This window comes from Lissotriton vulgaris, chromosome 2_1 (assembly GCF_964263255.1).
Source record: "Lissotriton vulgaris chromosome 2_1, aLisVul1.2, whole genome shotgun sequence".
In the NCBI taxonomy this organism is placed as follows: domain Eukaryota; kingdom Metazoa; phylum Chordata; class Amphibia; order Caudata; family Salamandridae; genus Lissotriton; species Lissotriton vulgaris.
This window is the reverse complement of record NC_141687.1, coordinates 1,906,315,612-1,906,332,634: the sequence shown is the minus strand read 5'-3', so window position 1 is coordinate 1,906,332,634 and position 17,023 is coordinate 1,906,315,612. Positions and strand designations below refer to the sequence as shown.

The window sequence follows — 17,023 nt, the reverse complement described above, 5'->3', positions numbered from 1 at the left end:
TCCTTGAGCTCATTGCCCTTTTCATCTTTCAGGCCCTGAATTTTTGAGCGCTGGGTTTTCGCTTTCAACGCTCTAGTGAGTAGGCGGCCCGTCTTGTCCCCCCCCCCCACATAGTAAGTGTGGCGGAGGCGCAGGGCGGCGAACTCCGCTCTGTCCATGTCCAAGCTGGCCAATTGGGCTCTAGCTGCCTTTAATTGTTTCCAGACTCGCGTCGCCCTGGTGCGGCTATGAACCCTTTCAAGTTTGGAAACTAGGGCTGTTAAATCTGCCTGTTTCGCTGTACGAGCCTTAGTGTTTGTCGCTGCTATTGCGATGAGCTCGCAGCGGGCCACCGACTTCAGGGCGCCCCACAAGGCTGACGCCGAGGTCTCGGGCGTGTCATTATTGGTCAGATAGTCAGTAATGCATTTGCGGAGCTGCTTAGTGACCTCCGGACGTTGCAAGAGAGTTTCGCGTAACCGCCATTTCCCGGAAGGACGCCTAGTCTTGGGGATCTGGAGTGTAAGTTCGACTGCATCATGGTCGGAAATGGCTGCTGGCACAATGCAAGCGTCCGCCAGCTGTGCGTGCAAGTCGGAGGACCCGAGAAAGTGATCTAGTCTGGCATAAGTGCGTTGCACATGTGAGTAAAACGTGAATTGTGACGCCCCTGGATGTTTGGCCCTCCATAAGTCCACCAACCCTTGGTCGTTTAGCCAGGACTTGCCTGCCGTGGAAAGGGTGCCCGTATCTCCATACCTGTGCCCCGATCTGTCCGCTTTAGTGTCCATCACCAGGTTGAGGTCCCCCCCTAAAAGTAAAAGAGGGTCGGGGAATCGGAGTGTCTCCGAGATGGCATTTTTCAGGAAAGGTTCCTGGCCTGTGTTAGGGTTGTACAGGGAGCCTATTGTCAGCTGTTGGCCCCCTATCAGGAAGCTACGTATCAGGAGTCTACTCTTGATCTCACCCACCTTATCACCAATCCGGCCCTGGAAGCGGCCAGAGACCAAGATAGCCACCCCCGCTTTTTTCTCTGATAGAGGAGAAGAATTGGTGGGGGAAAGCGCAGGACCGCATCCTGTACCAATCCTTCACAAGTAAGTGGGTTTCTTGGAGTAAACAAATCTCGGCCCCTGAATTTTCCAAATAGAGAGCACTTCCCCCTGTTTAACGGGGTTATTCAGGCCTTTCACATTAAGGGTCAGTATTTTCAAGACCGAGTCTGCCATCTTAAGGGGAAGGGATGAAAGGTGCTATGTGAGAGTGATGGCTCTGCAACGCAATTGTTATTTGTAGAGCAAGCGAGTTCGCACATTGAACCCACCCCCCTGGCACACTGGTTCCCACCTTGATACTTCCACCAGCCCCACCCCTCCTTTGCCCCAAACCCAACCCCAACTGAGGCGCCCCCCACCACCCCCTCTGCCCCCCCTTGAACTCCAACCCTGCCAGCCCCCCACCCTCTAGCCCCAACCTGCAACCCACCAACCTCCCGAACCCCAACTAGGAATCCCAAAGTGCAAACCATTGTCCCAGGTTTATCAGAACATAGTCCAAACCTGTGGAGTCTCAACGTGGAAGAGTATGTGGCAGTGGCAGCCCCGCTGCCCCCCCCCCCCCACCCCGCCCATCCCCCCAGCCCTGCAAATTCAATGCGGTGAAGGCAAATCCCTTGTAGTCAGCGTCTCAGTGCGGGCTCGATTTGTCTCTGACCACCTCTTGAATGGCAGACGCCTGTTCTTGGGCCATGGTCGTCGGATCAGGTTTAAGGTCCGCTTTTGGGAGGGCGTCATCGCCGCACCCGTTGCCATCCGCCCCGTGGGTGCTGTGTAGAACCCTCTTGCGACCGCTTCGGCGAGTCCTCTCCCGGTGGCTCATCCTCCGCAAGTTCGATGCCCAGCAGGGTACAAGTGTCTCTGAGCGAACATTTGGTGTAGGGCCCCTTTCCATTTAAAGACTAATCGAAATGGGTGACCCCAGGAGTAGGGCACCTCGCTGACCCGCAAGAATGTTGTGGCTACCCTGAAAGCCCTCCTCTTCTGAAGGGTGATGGCTGAAAGGTCCTGGAACAAGGCCACAGGGTGCCCCTGGAAGTGGAGAGGTTGTTTCTGACGGGCCTCCTTCAGGATACGCTCCTTTAAGAGGAAGTCAGGGAGATATGCCAGGATGTCCGGCGGAGAAGCAGGTGCAAGCCGTGCCAGGCCGACCCTGTGTGCGCGGTCAATGCGAATGTCAAAGTCAGCAGGTTCGCCAAGAATCTCCCTGAATAGTTCCTGCAGATAGAAAGTGACGCTGTTCCCTTCGGCTTTCAATGGCACTCCCCGGACGAGATCCTCCGTATGTGCTTGGAGGTCCACTTGTTGCTCCTGGAGGCGGAGGACCTCTTGCTGTTAAAGTTCTACTTCCTCGCTGCGGGCCTGGTCCGTTTCCTCCACCGCAGCCACCCTCTCTCCCAAGCCATCCACATCTCGGCGCAGTTCACGTTGCTCCCAGGCCAGCTCTTGTTTCAAGGCCTGGAAATCGTCCCGCAAGGTGTTGAATAGCGACTCTAGGAAGGCCTTAGTAATAGGGCCCCCTTTCGCTCTCCTGCCCTGGGCTGCTGGTTGGTGCCACTGGCGAGGGGGGTGTCTGGGTCTTCTCCCTCTTTGTGGCGCCTTTGACCAACATTTCGGTGATAGTGCGGCCCCCCCTGTGCCCTGTATTAGCCATGTCACCTCCGTCTCTGGTCCCTGAAGGGCAGAGCAGGTCAGTGTCCTCAGTTGAGTGGGGCGTGATGAAGGGGCTTTTTCCGGGGGTTCGGTCAGCTCGGCGGTGACCAGGCCGGTCCAGCAGGATGTACACCGCCTCTCCTCTAATACTCGGTAGACCCCCAGTTGGCCCGGTTGTCCCGATGCGTGGCAAGTAGCTGGGCACTTCCACTTCCACCGTGCCCTTCCTCACCTGTCGGTCTCGAGTTCAGCCTTTGAGGCCTGAGGCCTGCTGGTCAGTCTGTCTCTCCTCTCGCCAGGCGCCGGCTCTCAGCGCCCCCGCAAATCGCCACCTTTCTGCCAGTGGTCAGGCCTTCCCAGGTTCGAAGCACAGGCCTCAATTTTCGCGACAGTCCTCGTCGCCTGTGCATGCTCCAGCTCCCTGGCTTCAGGCTCCCAGGTGTCGACGAGTAGCGGGGGTCAACATCCACACGCCTGAGTGGGCGCCTGCCATAGGATCCTCTATGGCGAGCCTCCGCCGGGTTAAAATGCTGCTTCTCGGCCCCACCACTCTGAACCAGGCCCGAAGCCTGGGCCTCAAGTTTCGTGATGGCCCGCCGGACCTCTCCAGGACGCCGCTGCCTCCGGCCTCGGTTGTGCGCCAGTCGCCTTGGGTCCCGACTGCTTGTAACGGGTCCCGGTCGCGGCGATCGCAGTCCGCAGCACACAGCAGTTACCCCGCAGGTCCCCGTCCTCACCAGAGCCAGCCCAGCCGCCGCCAGCGCGCGGCCGCCATTACACCGTCTCTCCCAGGCGGGGCTCTCGCGGTGCGCCGATCGCAGCTCCAGCAGGCGCTTCAGCAGTCACAGGCGAGCTAGAGGGACAGCGCCGGGAAGCACCGCTCAGTGGGTCGCGGAGCTCACGTTCTAAGGGGGTTGCAGGCTTTTAGAAGGGCAGTATGGGGTTCAGGGCCGGGGAGCCTCGCGAAGCACGTCTGATCAGGCCCGCCATTTGGCCAAGCCTTTTAATCCATTTTTAAACTAAAATTTAACTACTTACCAAATCAGACGAAGAAAAAAAGCAACAATATGTATTGGTTGCAGGAATCACAGTACGACTGTGTTAAGAAAAAAGTAAATCTCAGTAACAAAGCTGTTAACCATAAAAAATGTATGAGGATTTCTGAAATAGGCATTCAGTTAAATAATAATGATGAGGAGTATTTGAAAGTCGCCAAATATTGCAAAACCTATATTAATACTATTAGTTCCCTAGTTTCATTGCCTATGTCATATTTTGTTTATTGATTATAATACGTTTTGCCAAATCATCATTTAGTCATTCATGGTGGCAGGTTAATAGAGACCCTCTCATGATCTGTTTATTTTGCAGATGTGGGAAGAGTACCCTGATGTTTATGGGGTTAGAAGGTCAAACCGAAGCCGCCAAGAACCGTCACGATTTAGTATTAAAAGTGAGGTAAGAAAGTTAATTGCTTTTTCCAAAGCAACGTTTATAAACAAAAATTAGCAAATTATTGGTTGATGGGAATCTACAGTCAGTATATGTATTTTGTAAATTTTTCAGAAAAAAGAAAAATGCAAAGTCTAAAATAAATAGCTGAAGTGTCTTGTCAAACTTCTTCCTAATTAATTTGGGCATGATTATTACAATAAAACATTTGTACAATAAAACATTTGTATCTGTTTCTAGCATGTAAATTGTTGCCAGTGTCCTCATTTTCCACTTTATTTTCTGGCTCTAATTATATGGGCATGAAATTAAGGTTACCAGTTTAAAAATTCGTGAATGTTCTATACTTCAGTCTTCATTATTTTGGTACATTTTGAGCTATCTTGGAGCTCGTTTCTGTCTTATCTTTGTTTTTTGCTTTTTACTGTACTTTGGAAATCATATCTTAACAAAAAACGAGGAAGAAAAAATTCAGCACGTAAATTTGTGGTAACTTTAAAATGTAGTTCAAATGAACCAGAGATTTCCCGAATTGAGCATCTTACATTATTAATGTTAAAAAATGTTCGGGTGCTAATTGTCAGTCACGTATTTTTCTAGCTACACAAGAAAGAAGTGGTCCAGATTTGGGTCGCTGCTGGTCGACCTTACAACCCCTCTGCGTGCGCCAACCCCCAGGGTGTCGCCCCGACGCCGTCCCTGGACGACGTCTTCCCCGGTCCCTCCCTCAGTCCGGATCCGGCATCGTACCGGCGTCGCGAGAAGAGCAACTGTTCTATGATCCGGCCCGATCCTTTGCACCTGACTATCAGGAGATGGGAGACGAGGTGGACGAGAGTGCCAGTCTTATCAGGACTGGGCAGTGGATCTAGGGGAGGTCAGCGGTTTGGACACTTCGCCCGACACTGGCTTTGTCTCTCCTACTACTGTGGCTATGGGGGAGTGGGCTGCTTACAGCGTAGTGCTGACGAGGGCGGCCAAGGCCTTGGCTCTTAGGCTCCCCGTCACAGCCGTGAGGGATAACCTCACCGAGGTCCTTAAACCGCAGGCAAGCTCTTCGGAGCCTCTACTGCCATTAATGAGGCCCTTACTGATGTTTTGTTGGACACTTGGTCCAGGCCCGCTACATGTCCCCCTGTAGATCGGAACGTGGCCAGGCGCCACCGCCCGGCCAGGGCAACCCTAGCTTCCTGTTCACCCACCCTAACCCCCGAGAGCCTGTTTATCCAGGCCTCTAACTCCCAGACCGCTGGGAGCTGTTCTCCTCACTTAGTTTGGGATTGCGGTCGGTCAACACCGCTTGCCTTTTGGGCCGGTCTACCTACTCTCTGTGGGACACGGTCACGGACGTGCTGCCAGATTGCCCGGAGGAGGCCCGGGTCAAACTCGTTCAAGCCCTTGCAGCACGGTACTCTATCCGATGTGGGCGGGATACCACGGACTCACTGGGCAGGGCGATTTCCACTACGGTGGCGGCTCGCTGGCACACCTGGTTGAGGTTCGCTAACTGTTTGGCTGATGTCCAGAATTCCCTCATGGACGTGCCGTTTGATGATCGTCGCCTCTTTAGCGACAAGGCAGACGGTGCGCTTGAGCGTTTCAAGGACTCCAGGGCTACGGCCAAGTCCTTGGGCCTGTCGGGCCAGCGCCAGCAAACTTCTGCCTTTCGTGGTCAAGGAAGGGGCGCCCCCTCAAGTCCTGCCAGCCACAGGCCGCAGACTACCATCCAGCGCGGCGGCGGACGTGGTAGCCGCCGTGGCGGTGCCAGGGGACAGCGGCGAGGCCAGTCCACATCCACCCCCGGAGCATCTGCCTCAAAGCCTTCCTAGTCCGAGCTTTCAGGCCCATTTAACGCCAGTGGGGGGCAGGGTTCGCCATCACCTCCTCCACTGGCGCACCATCACATCGGACAGGTGGGTGCTGCAAATCGTCCGAAGGGGCTACTCCCTCCCCTTCGAGGCAACCCCTCCAGCCATGCCACCGCAGTACCACCGCGTGTTGTGGGATCACTTGCAACTTCTGCAAGAGGAAGTAACAGCCCTCTTGGCCAATGGGGGCCATCAAGCGCGTTCCTGGGCCACAAGTAGGGTGTGGTTGTTACTCCCACTACTTTCTGGTTCCCAAGAAGGGCAAAGGGGGCCTGCGCCCTATCTTGGACCTGCGGAACGTCAACGGCTTCCTCCGGAAGTTCAAGATGCTGACTTCGGCTCAGGTCTTAGCTGCCCTAGACCCAGGAGACTGGATGGTAGCGTTGGACTTGCAGGACACATAAATTCACATCCCCGTTCTGCCTGTCCACCGGCGTTACCTGCGGTTCACGGTAGGCCGTGAGCACTTTCAGTTTACCGTGCTCCCCTTCGGCCTTACCAGCGCCCCTCGGGTGTTCACGAAAGTGATGGCGGTGGTCGCAGCTCATCTGCGCAGATTAGGGGTGTCAGTCTTCCCCTACCTCGACGACTAGTTGTTGAAGGCGGGCTCGCCCCAGACAGTCGTCAGCCACCTCCAGACTACGGCCGACCTCCTGCACCTGCTGGGGTTCTCCATCAATGTGCCGAAGTCACACCTGTGTCCCTCTCAGAAGCTCCTCTTCATCGGAGCGGTTCTGGATTCGGCGCAGTTTCAGGTCTATCATCCCGAACAGCGGGTTTGGGATATTCAGGCTCTGATTCCGATCTTTCAGCCTTTATCCCGAGTCTCGGTCAGGTTGACGATGCGGCTTCTGGGGCTGATGGCCTCCTGCATCCTCCTGGTGCATCACGCCAGATGGCAGATGCAGGCTCTGCAGTGGGACCTGAAGTTTCAGTAGGCCCAGCATCAGGGCAACCTGTCCGACCACGTCCTGATCTCGGAGGGCACTGCGAGACAGTTGCAGTGGTGGCTCACGGACCGCGATTGGGTCAGCGGCAGATCCCTCTCCCTACCCCAACCGGAGCACGTAGTAGAGACGGATGCGTCCCTCCTGGGCTGGTGGGGCCACTTGGGCGAGGCGGAGATCAGAGGCCTCTGGCCTCCGGCGGAGTCCCGGCTCCATATCAACCTTCTGGAGCTGCGGGTGATCCGACTTGCACTGAAGGCATTCCTTCCCTCTGTCCGGGGAAGTGTAGTGCAGGTGTTCACAGACAACAGCAAAGGCTGCGGATTCCCTTTATGCCCCTCTTTCAGAGGATCTCCTCTTTCTTTCTCTTGCCCTGCAGGGCTCTGCTCTGTGCACTGTCAAAGGCTACCTCTCTGCCATCCCAGCCTTCTTAAGGCTTCCTGATCAGCCTTCTCTTTTCAAGTCTTCTTTTGTAAATAGATTCTTGTAGGGCATCACTCGCATGTTTGCTCCTGTTCCTTTCATGATGCCTTGAACCTTGTTCTGACTTATTTGATGTGCGCTCCTTTCGAGCTACTTCACAATTGCCCTCTTCATCTTCTAACTCTTAAGACTGCATTCCTGGTTGCCATCACCTCTGCTAGGAGAGTGAGTGAGCTCCAGGCTCTATCTTCTCAACCTTCTTTCCTCTCTGTCCATCCGGACAAAGTTGTCTTGAGAACGCGTCCCTCTTTCCTGTCCAAGGTAGTCACAGCCTTCCACATCGGGCAGTCCACCGAACTCAAGAATTACCGCCCCATCTCGCTCCTCCCGTTTCCAGCCAAAGTCATCGAGAAGACCGTCAACAAACAGCTGGCCGCCTTCCTCGAGACGAATGGATCCCTCGACCCCTCACAGTCTGGCTTCCGAGCCAACCACAGCACCGAGACCGCCCTCCTCGCTGCCACCGATGACATCCGAGCCCTGATGGACAACGGAGAAACAGCGGCCCTCATCCTCCTAGACCTCTCCGCGGCATTCGACACTGTCTGCCACCGCACCCTAGTGCAGCGCCTCAGCAACGTCGGAATCCAGGAGAAGGCACTGGAATGGATCATCTCCTTCCTCGACGGAAGAACACAGAGTCCGTCTACCACCGTACAAGTCAGAGGCCACCGAAGTCATCTGCGGCGTCCCTCAAGGATCCTCGCTGAGCCCCACCCTCTTCAACGTCTACATGAGCCCCCTCGCGGCCATCGCACGCCAACACAACCTCAACATCATCTCCTACGCTGACGACACCCAGCTGATCCTCTCCCTGACCAACGACCCTGCCGCCGCCAGAGCCAACCTTCACGAAGGGATGAAAGACGTAGCCGAGTGGATGACGACCAGCCGCCTGAAACTGAACTCAGACAAGACAGAAGTCCTCATCCTGGGCTCCTCGCCCTCCGCCTGGGACGACTCCTGGTGGCCCCCCGCCCTGGGCACCGCACCCAAACCGACAGACCACGCACGCAACCTGGGCTTCATCCTGGACTCCTCCCTCTCCATGACCAGACAAGTCAACGCCGTCTCCTCGTCGTGCTTCAACATCCTGCGCATGCTACGGAAGATCTTCCGGTGGATCCCCACCGAGACCAGGAAGACAATCACCCAGGCCCTCGTCACCAGCCGACACGACTACGGCAACGCCCTCTACGCCGGAACCACCGCCAAGCTCCAGAAGAGACTCCAGCGGATCCAGAACACCTCAGCCAGACTCATCTTCGACATCCCACGACACAGCCACATCTCCGGACATCTGAGAGACCTGCATTGGCTCCCCGTCAACAAAAGAATCACCTTCCGGCTCCTCACCCACGCACACAAAGCCCTACACGATCAAGGCCCGAGCTCCCTCAACAACCGCATCAACTTCTACGCTCCCAAACGCCATCTCCGATCAGCCAGTCACGCCCTCGCCGCCGTCCCCCGCATCCGAAGAACGACAACAGGAGGAAGGTCCTTCTCCTACCTGGCCACCAAGACCTGGAACTCCCTTCCGACCGACCTGCGCCTGACCCAAGACCACCTCTCCTTCAGGAAGAAGCTCATGACCTGGCTGTTCGAGCAGTAGCAGCACCCCCCTCCCCCAAGCGCCTTGAGACCCTCCTGGTAAGTAGTGCGCTCTATAAATGCCCTTGATTGATTGATTGAGTCCATCACCTTGCCCACCTTCTTTCCGCCTCCGCATCCCTCGAAAGAGGAGGAGAGGCTCCACTGTCTGGACCCAAAACGTGCACTCTCATTCTATCTGGATCACACACGCCAGTTCCCGGTGGACGACCAGCTCTTTGTTGGTTACGTGGGCGCTAAGAAGGGACCGGCGGTGCTCAAACGGACCATTTCTCGATGGGTCGTTTTGTGCCTCAAGAATTGTTATTCACTAGCTAAAAAGGAGCCTACTGTGGGACTGCGTGCCCATTCCACTCGGGCCACGGCGGCTACTACTGCCCTGGGTCGGGGGGAGTCCCATTACAGGACATCTGTTAGGCAGCTACCTGGGCCTCGCTGCACACGTTTGCTAGACACTGCTGGCTGGAGAGATGGCTTTTTAGGCCGTTCTGTTCTCCAGGACTTTCTGGTGTGTTCATTGGTTCGCAGACCCACCACCGGGGTTGGTATTGCTGGGGTATCTATTCTACGGTAAGGAATCTAACACTAACCTGTTTCTTTCAGATACACAAGTTACTTACCTTCGGTAACGATATATCTGTAAGAAACAGTAGTTAGTGTTAGATTACTTACCGCCCCACCCATCCTTCCCGTTTTGCGAACCGATATCTAGGGTTAAGGTACATCCCTTTGAGGGCCCTAGTTTTATGGTGTGGAAAAAGCTGTGTATAAGAACTGACGTCAGCACACCTACGACGCAGACGACAGACGCGGAGCCGCAGACGACGCCTTTCGACGCGCAGGGGTACTGCTTTCCGGATCCAGTCTGACGCCTGGGGATATTCTAAGGTAAGGAATCTAGCACTAACTACTGTTTCTTACAGTTATATCGTTACCGAAGGTAAGTAACTTGTGCCGCGTGTAAAGAGACAGTTCATGCTCATAGTCTCAAGAAAAAGTTATCTATCGCAAATTGACGGTGCTGGTAATGCAGTAATTACCACCTGGTCATCGACCTACGTTTACCGCTAGGTGTCTCACCCTAATTGATCACGTGTGACTGTACAATAACAAGTCTAAAGGTTTCGGGCTATTCTAACGTGTCCATTAGCAAAGTGACAATACTGTCCTCCAATAGTATAACGAGCGTGACAGGAGTTAGGGCTCTATATGTTCCTAAGGGATTTTGATCAGGATAAGGAAGGTACAGATTATTTGTTTTAAATTGCCCCAAACATAGGGAATGTTGCAATTGTAGTGTTCGTGTTAGCTGTTGGGCAAGTGTGCTGTGTTGGGTTAGATGGACTTGTAGAAGATTCCATACTGCTTCACAATAGAGCCCCAGTGACAGTTGTGCATGTTAACAGTCAAGGTCCGGAACTACCTGACCGTATTATTCATAACAGGCATAATTAGTCATTGCATCAATAAGGACCAGGCGATGTCCTCGTTCAATCTCCCCTTATCTGAGGCTAGTCTCAGTACTCATCTCTGTTCAATGCGGAACAATGTGTTCTTGTTCATGCCAGGATGTGCTTCATGTACGGTCCAGCATAATGAGTCAGGTGGGTGTTTCCTGTACTCAAATGTGTTGACATCTTCCTATTTGTTGTATGGCACCTGAAGTTGCTCCTGTGTTCCGTAATCCGGGTTCTCACTGGTCTTGTGGTCATTCCTATGTATGGGAGTCCACATGGGCATGTTATTAAATAGATTCAGTTTGCAGTGTTACAATTAGTGTGTTCGTTTAACTTCCACTTGAACCTATTGGTAGATGTTATTTCTTTGATGAACTTCGTAAATGGGCGAACTGAACAAGACCCACAAAAGTAGTGTCCCGTAATTGGTGGTAAGTCCCACAGGGTTCTCTGTACACTTGTGTGCTGAACATTAGTTCTGATGTGTATAAGTATATCTTTCAGATTACTTGTACGCTTGAAAGCAAACCTAGGCACGGGGAGATTAAAAATGCCTGTGTTAAGAAACCCCCCAATGTTTTTAGATTCTTTTTTTTTGTAAATATTTTTATTACATTTTTCATGCAAAACATTAGTAAAGACTGATATCAATGAGTTCCAGTAGTCTCTTAATCATCAATAGCCACAAAGTGGTGCTCCGTCCTCTGTTATCAAGTCAAATAGCAGGATCATAAAAACACATCTCTTATCTGATACATCAACTTATATGTGCAATATATGGGATATGTGATTGAAAGATGTTCCGGAGCCGATCAATGTCCATGAAGTGACTCTGCAACATTTAGTGAACCAATGAAAAATGGAAAAACTGCAAACCTCTCCTACCACCCATCCACCCTCCCAGCCCTCCCATGCCACCGGTGTGTCCTGTACTATAGCACTGCAAAGAAAACACCAAATAAGAAAATAAAATACACGTCTGTGCAACACATGAATCAGCATTGTATAACTATAGCATGGTAAGAATCCGTGAAGAGCAGCATTCCTTCAGCCTAGGCCACCTTGAACATCACAGCCCGCTCAGGCAATCAAGCAATATTCACAGAACTTTAAGGCAAAGCCATCGGTGTACCCTCTGTCGAGTTGTCACCCGACTCAATCTCCGGTGTCTGCACTGAAACTACTAGTGCTTCCCAGGCCCTCGCAGCCTCCATGGCTTTATCTCTCTGTGCTTGTCTAGCTAGCTGGAATCTGAATGTGCTTTCACTCTTGGCCCATTTTATCAATTCCATTTTCCATCTTAGGACACTGGGGCCCCTTACAGCCTTCCAATGCGCTGTAATATCCCTCTTGGCCAGCAATAAACCGAAATCCAGAAAGTACTTGTTACTCTCGTCTTGGGTGTGTGGGGGGACCAGTGAAGTAAACAAGTGCCCATGCCAGGTGTTATCTGTTGCTCTGTGACTAGGCATACCAGTGCTACCACTTCCTCCCCATATGTCATTAAGTGTGGACAGTCCCACATCATGTGCTTAAAGTCCGCCCCTTCTAATTTGCAACGTGGGCACTTTGCAGTGTCAGTAATAATATATGTATTAATCCTGTCAGGAGTAAGATATGCTCTATGTATAATAAAGAAGTGGACCAGCTGGCCCCCAATGTTTTTTGATGACATTTCTCACTCGATTTGAGTCAGCAGTGAAGGTGGTCACACAGGTGAGAGAATCACAGGACTCTTTCTGTCTATTTTCTAAGAAGGCATCTTGATTATTTTGAGATGTTGCGTTTAGGGTACTCTCTTTTGCGTAAGTCTGCTGCTAGGGTATCAGACTCCCTTTGGAAGTCAGCCCCCGAGCTGCAGTTCCTTCTAATCCGGAGGAACAGTCCAAAAGGCACGTTTTGTTTTAAAGCTCTGGGTTGGTGGCTGCTAAATAACAGCAGGCTGTTCTTATCAGTTGGTTTTCGATGAAGTGTAGTAGTGATCAAACCCCTCTCTAGTCTGATCAACAGGTTAAGAAAAGGTATGTCGGTTTCCGAGATAGTGCTTGTGAATATTAAATAGGGGTTCAAGGTGTTGATCCACTCACAGAACTCCTCGCAACTAGTAAGATTCCCTTTCCATAGGATCAGGATATCATCGATAAACCTTTTCCATAGTAGTATATTCGCCTGGTATCGATTGTTATGGTCTTGAATCTCCCTCTCCTTGAATGCTGCCATATACGTACATGCCACGCTCGGCGCGAAGGTGCTACCCATGGAGGTACCCTGTGTTTGATGGTAGAGTTGTTGTTTGAATTAAAAAAAAATGGATCTGTCAGGGCTAGGGTGGCGCATGCAAGTATGAAGGCTACCGGGGTTGGTGAGTCCCAATCCACCCGGCTGAGGGCATCCTCTATTACCTCCAGGGTAGCTCTCGGTAGAATATTGGTGTAGAGGGCCTCAACATCCAGGGTTACAAAGAGGTTAACTTCCTTTGGATGCTAGACCCCCTCAAGTAGCTGAAGTACATCTGTAGTATCTTTCACATAGGAGGGGGTGGCCCTCACTAGAAGTTGGGGGAAGTACTCGCAGAACCTCGATAGTGGTTTGAGGATGGACCCGATCCCTAATACTATGGTTCTACCCGGGTGACCCCTTGTGAATTTTTGGCAAGGTGTAAAAGTAGGGGGTCCTCGGATCTTTTGTGATTAGGAAATCTGCCTCCTTGCTGGTGATTGAACCCTCAGTCTCTGCAGTGAAGACCATGGCCGAAATAATGGTGGTAAGTCGTGGGGTGTGGTCTTCTCTCAAAGGTGTGTAGTACCTCCGGTTACTCAATTGTCGTAGGCATTCCACATCATAGTCAGAGCTGGACATAATGATTGTAGCCCTGCCCTTGTCAGACTGCTTGATAGTGATTGTTGGATCATATGCCAAAGCCCTGACGGCTTGTACTTCGTTTGAATATAAATTATAGAAAGGTGTTGGTGTGGTCATGCTGTTGAGATCTTTCAGCACTGCCTGTTCAAAGGTCAAAACTTGGTGATGTACCAGCCCACTATTCAGTGTGAAAGTGGATGGTTTTGTAGTCCAGAGCCTTCCGCTTGTGTCATAGGTTTGTCATGAAAAAAGGCTTTCAGCCGTGTCTTACGAAAAAAGCCTTGAATTTTGCAGATATGACGGAATTTGACAGCCTTGGGGGTGGGTACATAGCCCATCCCCTTCTGTAGTACAATCTCTACCGTGGGTGTCAAGACCCTTGAGGAGAGTTTGATGATCAATTTCTCTTCCCCCTTGTCTGGCTCCTTGTCTCCACTGAATGTGTCGGTTGTTTTTGCCATTGTACCCTCTTTTGTTGCTCTCTTCTGCGTCCTCTTCCTCTGCCCCAGCCTCTGTCTAAAAAAGCGGGCTCATTACCTTGTTAAAAGAAAGGCGTCGGGCCCTGGTGGTACATCGGGTATTCCTACAACAGAAACTACCTGCCCCAGCAGATTAAAACAAGGTCCCTGGAGGGGATCCTTAATTAAGCCCACTGCCACCGGAGCAATAGAGTAGCAAAGGAGATCAGTCACTACAATTAGTACAAAAATATATGGAGTTTATTTAATTTTTAACACATTTCAAAAGGATGTCTTTTTTTAAACATAGTATATATATAAAAGCATCAAAAACTAAGAATATCCAAATATATCATCCCAGACTCCTCTTTCACACCACACATTCATAACTACATAAATACCACCATTCAACATAAAACTCAATAATTCAGTCGCACACATTCAAACAAGCGCAAGAGATGAATCAACGCCACCAAATGATACAAAGACCGAATAATACAACTCATTATGGTAAAAGGGGGGTAGGGGTAGATATCATCCAGCTTCCCCTATTGCAGAAAACGCACACGCGTTGCGGTGGGTGGCCCCAGCTGGGGCTACACCTTCTTCAGAGCGAGAAACAAAACTACAAATATAGAGGGACTGGGAAAACAGGAATCCTGTAAGGGTAAATAAAAACAGAATATAAGAAACACACTTTCAAAACGGTGACTGATCTTTCTTATTTAGAGAAAATCTTCAATAGTTTCTTAAAGACAATGCATCATTATTATATTATGCTCAGGGGCGGCCATAACATTATCAAAGATCAACTACAAAGAACTGGATTAGTGCAGGCTAATGGCTCACAGGCAATCAAAATATAAAGTCATCTCGCAGTCACACTTTCATTCACACGTTTTAAGTGCCACTGCATTTATACTGTTTTTTAAGTAAACAAGGGGGACCCACTTAATGGCTTTGGACCATGGGTATCGACTATTTCAAAAGAACAAAGGTCCTAAGCTTAGAACAATTTCATAGAAAATTAGATAACATATAGACCACAATAGGACAATATGTACAGTTCTTCTTATACCCAGCCGGGCAAAGAGTTTATTTGAGGGATGTTTGACAGGAAGTCAATTCAAATCCTCCAAAGCACCCACCTTCCCCAGTCTGGAACCTAAATATAGTACTTACCAGACTTATGGGACCTCCTTTCGAACCTCTACACTCATGCGAATTGCAATTTCTAACATGGAAGGTGGCATTCTTGATTGCCATTACCTCACTCAGGCGAGTTAGCGAGCTACAAGCACTAACAATTCAAGAACCCTTCATGCAGATACATGCTAACAGAGTAGTACTTAGAACAAACCTTAAGTTTATGCCAAAGGTCATATCCACTTTCCATAATAATCAATCAATAGAACTGCCAGTGTTCTTCCCAAATCCACAGTCAGTAGCTGAAAGAGCCCTACACACATTGGATGTAAAGAGAGCTCTGCTTTATTACGTGGACAGAACGAAATCATTTAGGTAAACCAGGCAATTATTTGTTGCTTTTTCACCACAACAGAAAGGGAATCCCATATCAAAGTCAGGAATAGCCAGATGGATAGTTAAATGCATTCAAATATGTTATCAAAAGGCTAAACGCACTTTAACTGTCCCCCCAAGAGCACATGGCTTTCCTAGGGAATATTCCTCTTGAAGACATATGTAGAGCAGCCACATGGACTACCATACACACTTTCACAAAACACTACTGTGTAGACATGCAAGCAAAGCAGCAAGCTGCTGTAGGCCATGCTGTCCTCCAAACTCTCTTTCAAACTGCTGCAGCTGGCACAGGTAACCACCGCTAGAGGAGATACTGCTATACAGTCTATGCACAGATATGAATTTCGCAGCCCACATGCCTCGAACGGAATATGCTACTTACCAGTATGCATCTGTTCTTGGCATGTAGGGCTGCTGACATTCATATCGCCCGCCCTACTCCCCGGTGCCTGTTGCAGCTGCAGCATTATCTTTTGCATGGCCATCTCTTACTTTACTATCTCCATCTCTTCCACAATGGCGAAAAACAATCTGAGGATGGAGAAGATGCCCCTGCGCACTGTAGTCCAAGGGAGGAGTCACCTATCTTGTGATATTTCGAAGACTCTTCCAGGACAACAAGGTGCAATCATCCGGACCCAACACTAGGCTGCAATCTATGCACAGATATGAATGCCAGCAGCCCTACATGCCGAGAACAGATGCATACTGGTAAGTAGCATATTCCTTTTCAAGCGCTGCACGTCCCAAGCACAGCCCGTTAAGTAGGGTTTTATCAGGATGGCGTGCAGCGACTAGAGCGCTGACCGGGAATGGCGCGAGGCACAGCCAAAATGGCTGCTAAGGTCAAGCTAACCCCTTTCAATCTGGGACAATCTATTACCTTGCCCACCTTCTATGCTCTGCGCATCCTTCTAAAGAAGAAGAGCATCTCCACCGCCTGGACACAAAAAGAGCGTTGTCGTTCTTCCATTGATCACACTATAACGTTGCGGGTGGAGGACCAGCTTTTCGTAGGATACGTTGGAGCAAAGAAGGGACTTAGCTGTACAGATGAGCACCACATCCTGTTGGGTCATCCCTGTAGTAAAATGTTAAACCTTGGCGAAGAAACCGCCTCCTGAAGGCATTAGGGCCCATTCTAACAGGGTGCAGACAGCCACAATGGCTCTTCAGTGTGGTGTTCCTGTTCGTAACATCTGCCAGGCAGCCACGTGGGCATATCTGCACACGCTCATCAAGCATTATTGCCTGGCAACCAGGTCTGCAGGGAGGGCCTTTTTGGCCGTTCTTTTCTGCAGGACTTTTTGGTTTGAAGCTTTTCCTCAGTCCTTCCTCTGGGAATTGTATTGCTTGGGTATCTTTTTAAAGGGAAGGAATCTGCAGCTAGATATCTTTATCAGATAGACAAGTTACTTACCTTCAGTAATGCCTAATCTGGTAGAGACATGAGCTAGACGTGCATTCCTTACCGACTCACCCATCCTCCACGCACTGCAGATTAGTTTTAGGTTCAGGGCTGTTTCCCTTCAAGACCCTAGTTGATTTTTTAATACACCAGGTTCAGTCACTTCATGGCTCAGCCCTTCTGGCGTGGAAAGTTGTGAAAAGTACTGACGTCAGCAAGCTGGGGTAGCCTCTGTATAGACG

General features: G+C 50.7%; 1 protein-coding gene across 1 annotated transcript in view; it reads left to right on the top strand.

Annotated features, from left to right (window-relative positions):
• The window catches only part of CHD2 (chromodomain helicase DNA binding protein 2), a 1,340,517-nt gene that overhangs the window by 274,702 nt on the left and 1,048,792 nt on the right, over nucleotides 1-17,023 (top strand). Inside the window, exon 3 of the mRNA XM_086956769.1 lies at nucleotides 4,059-4,145. Within this exon, the coding sequence (XP_086812895.1) occupies nucleotides 4,059-4,145 (87 nt within the window). The remainder of the gene's footprint in view (nucleotides 1-4,058; nucleotides 4,146-17,023) is intronic.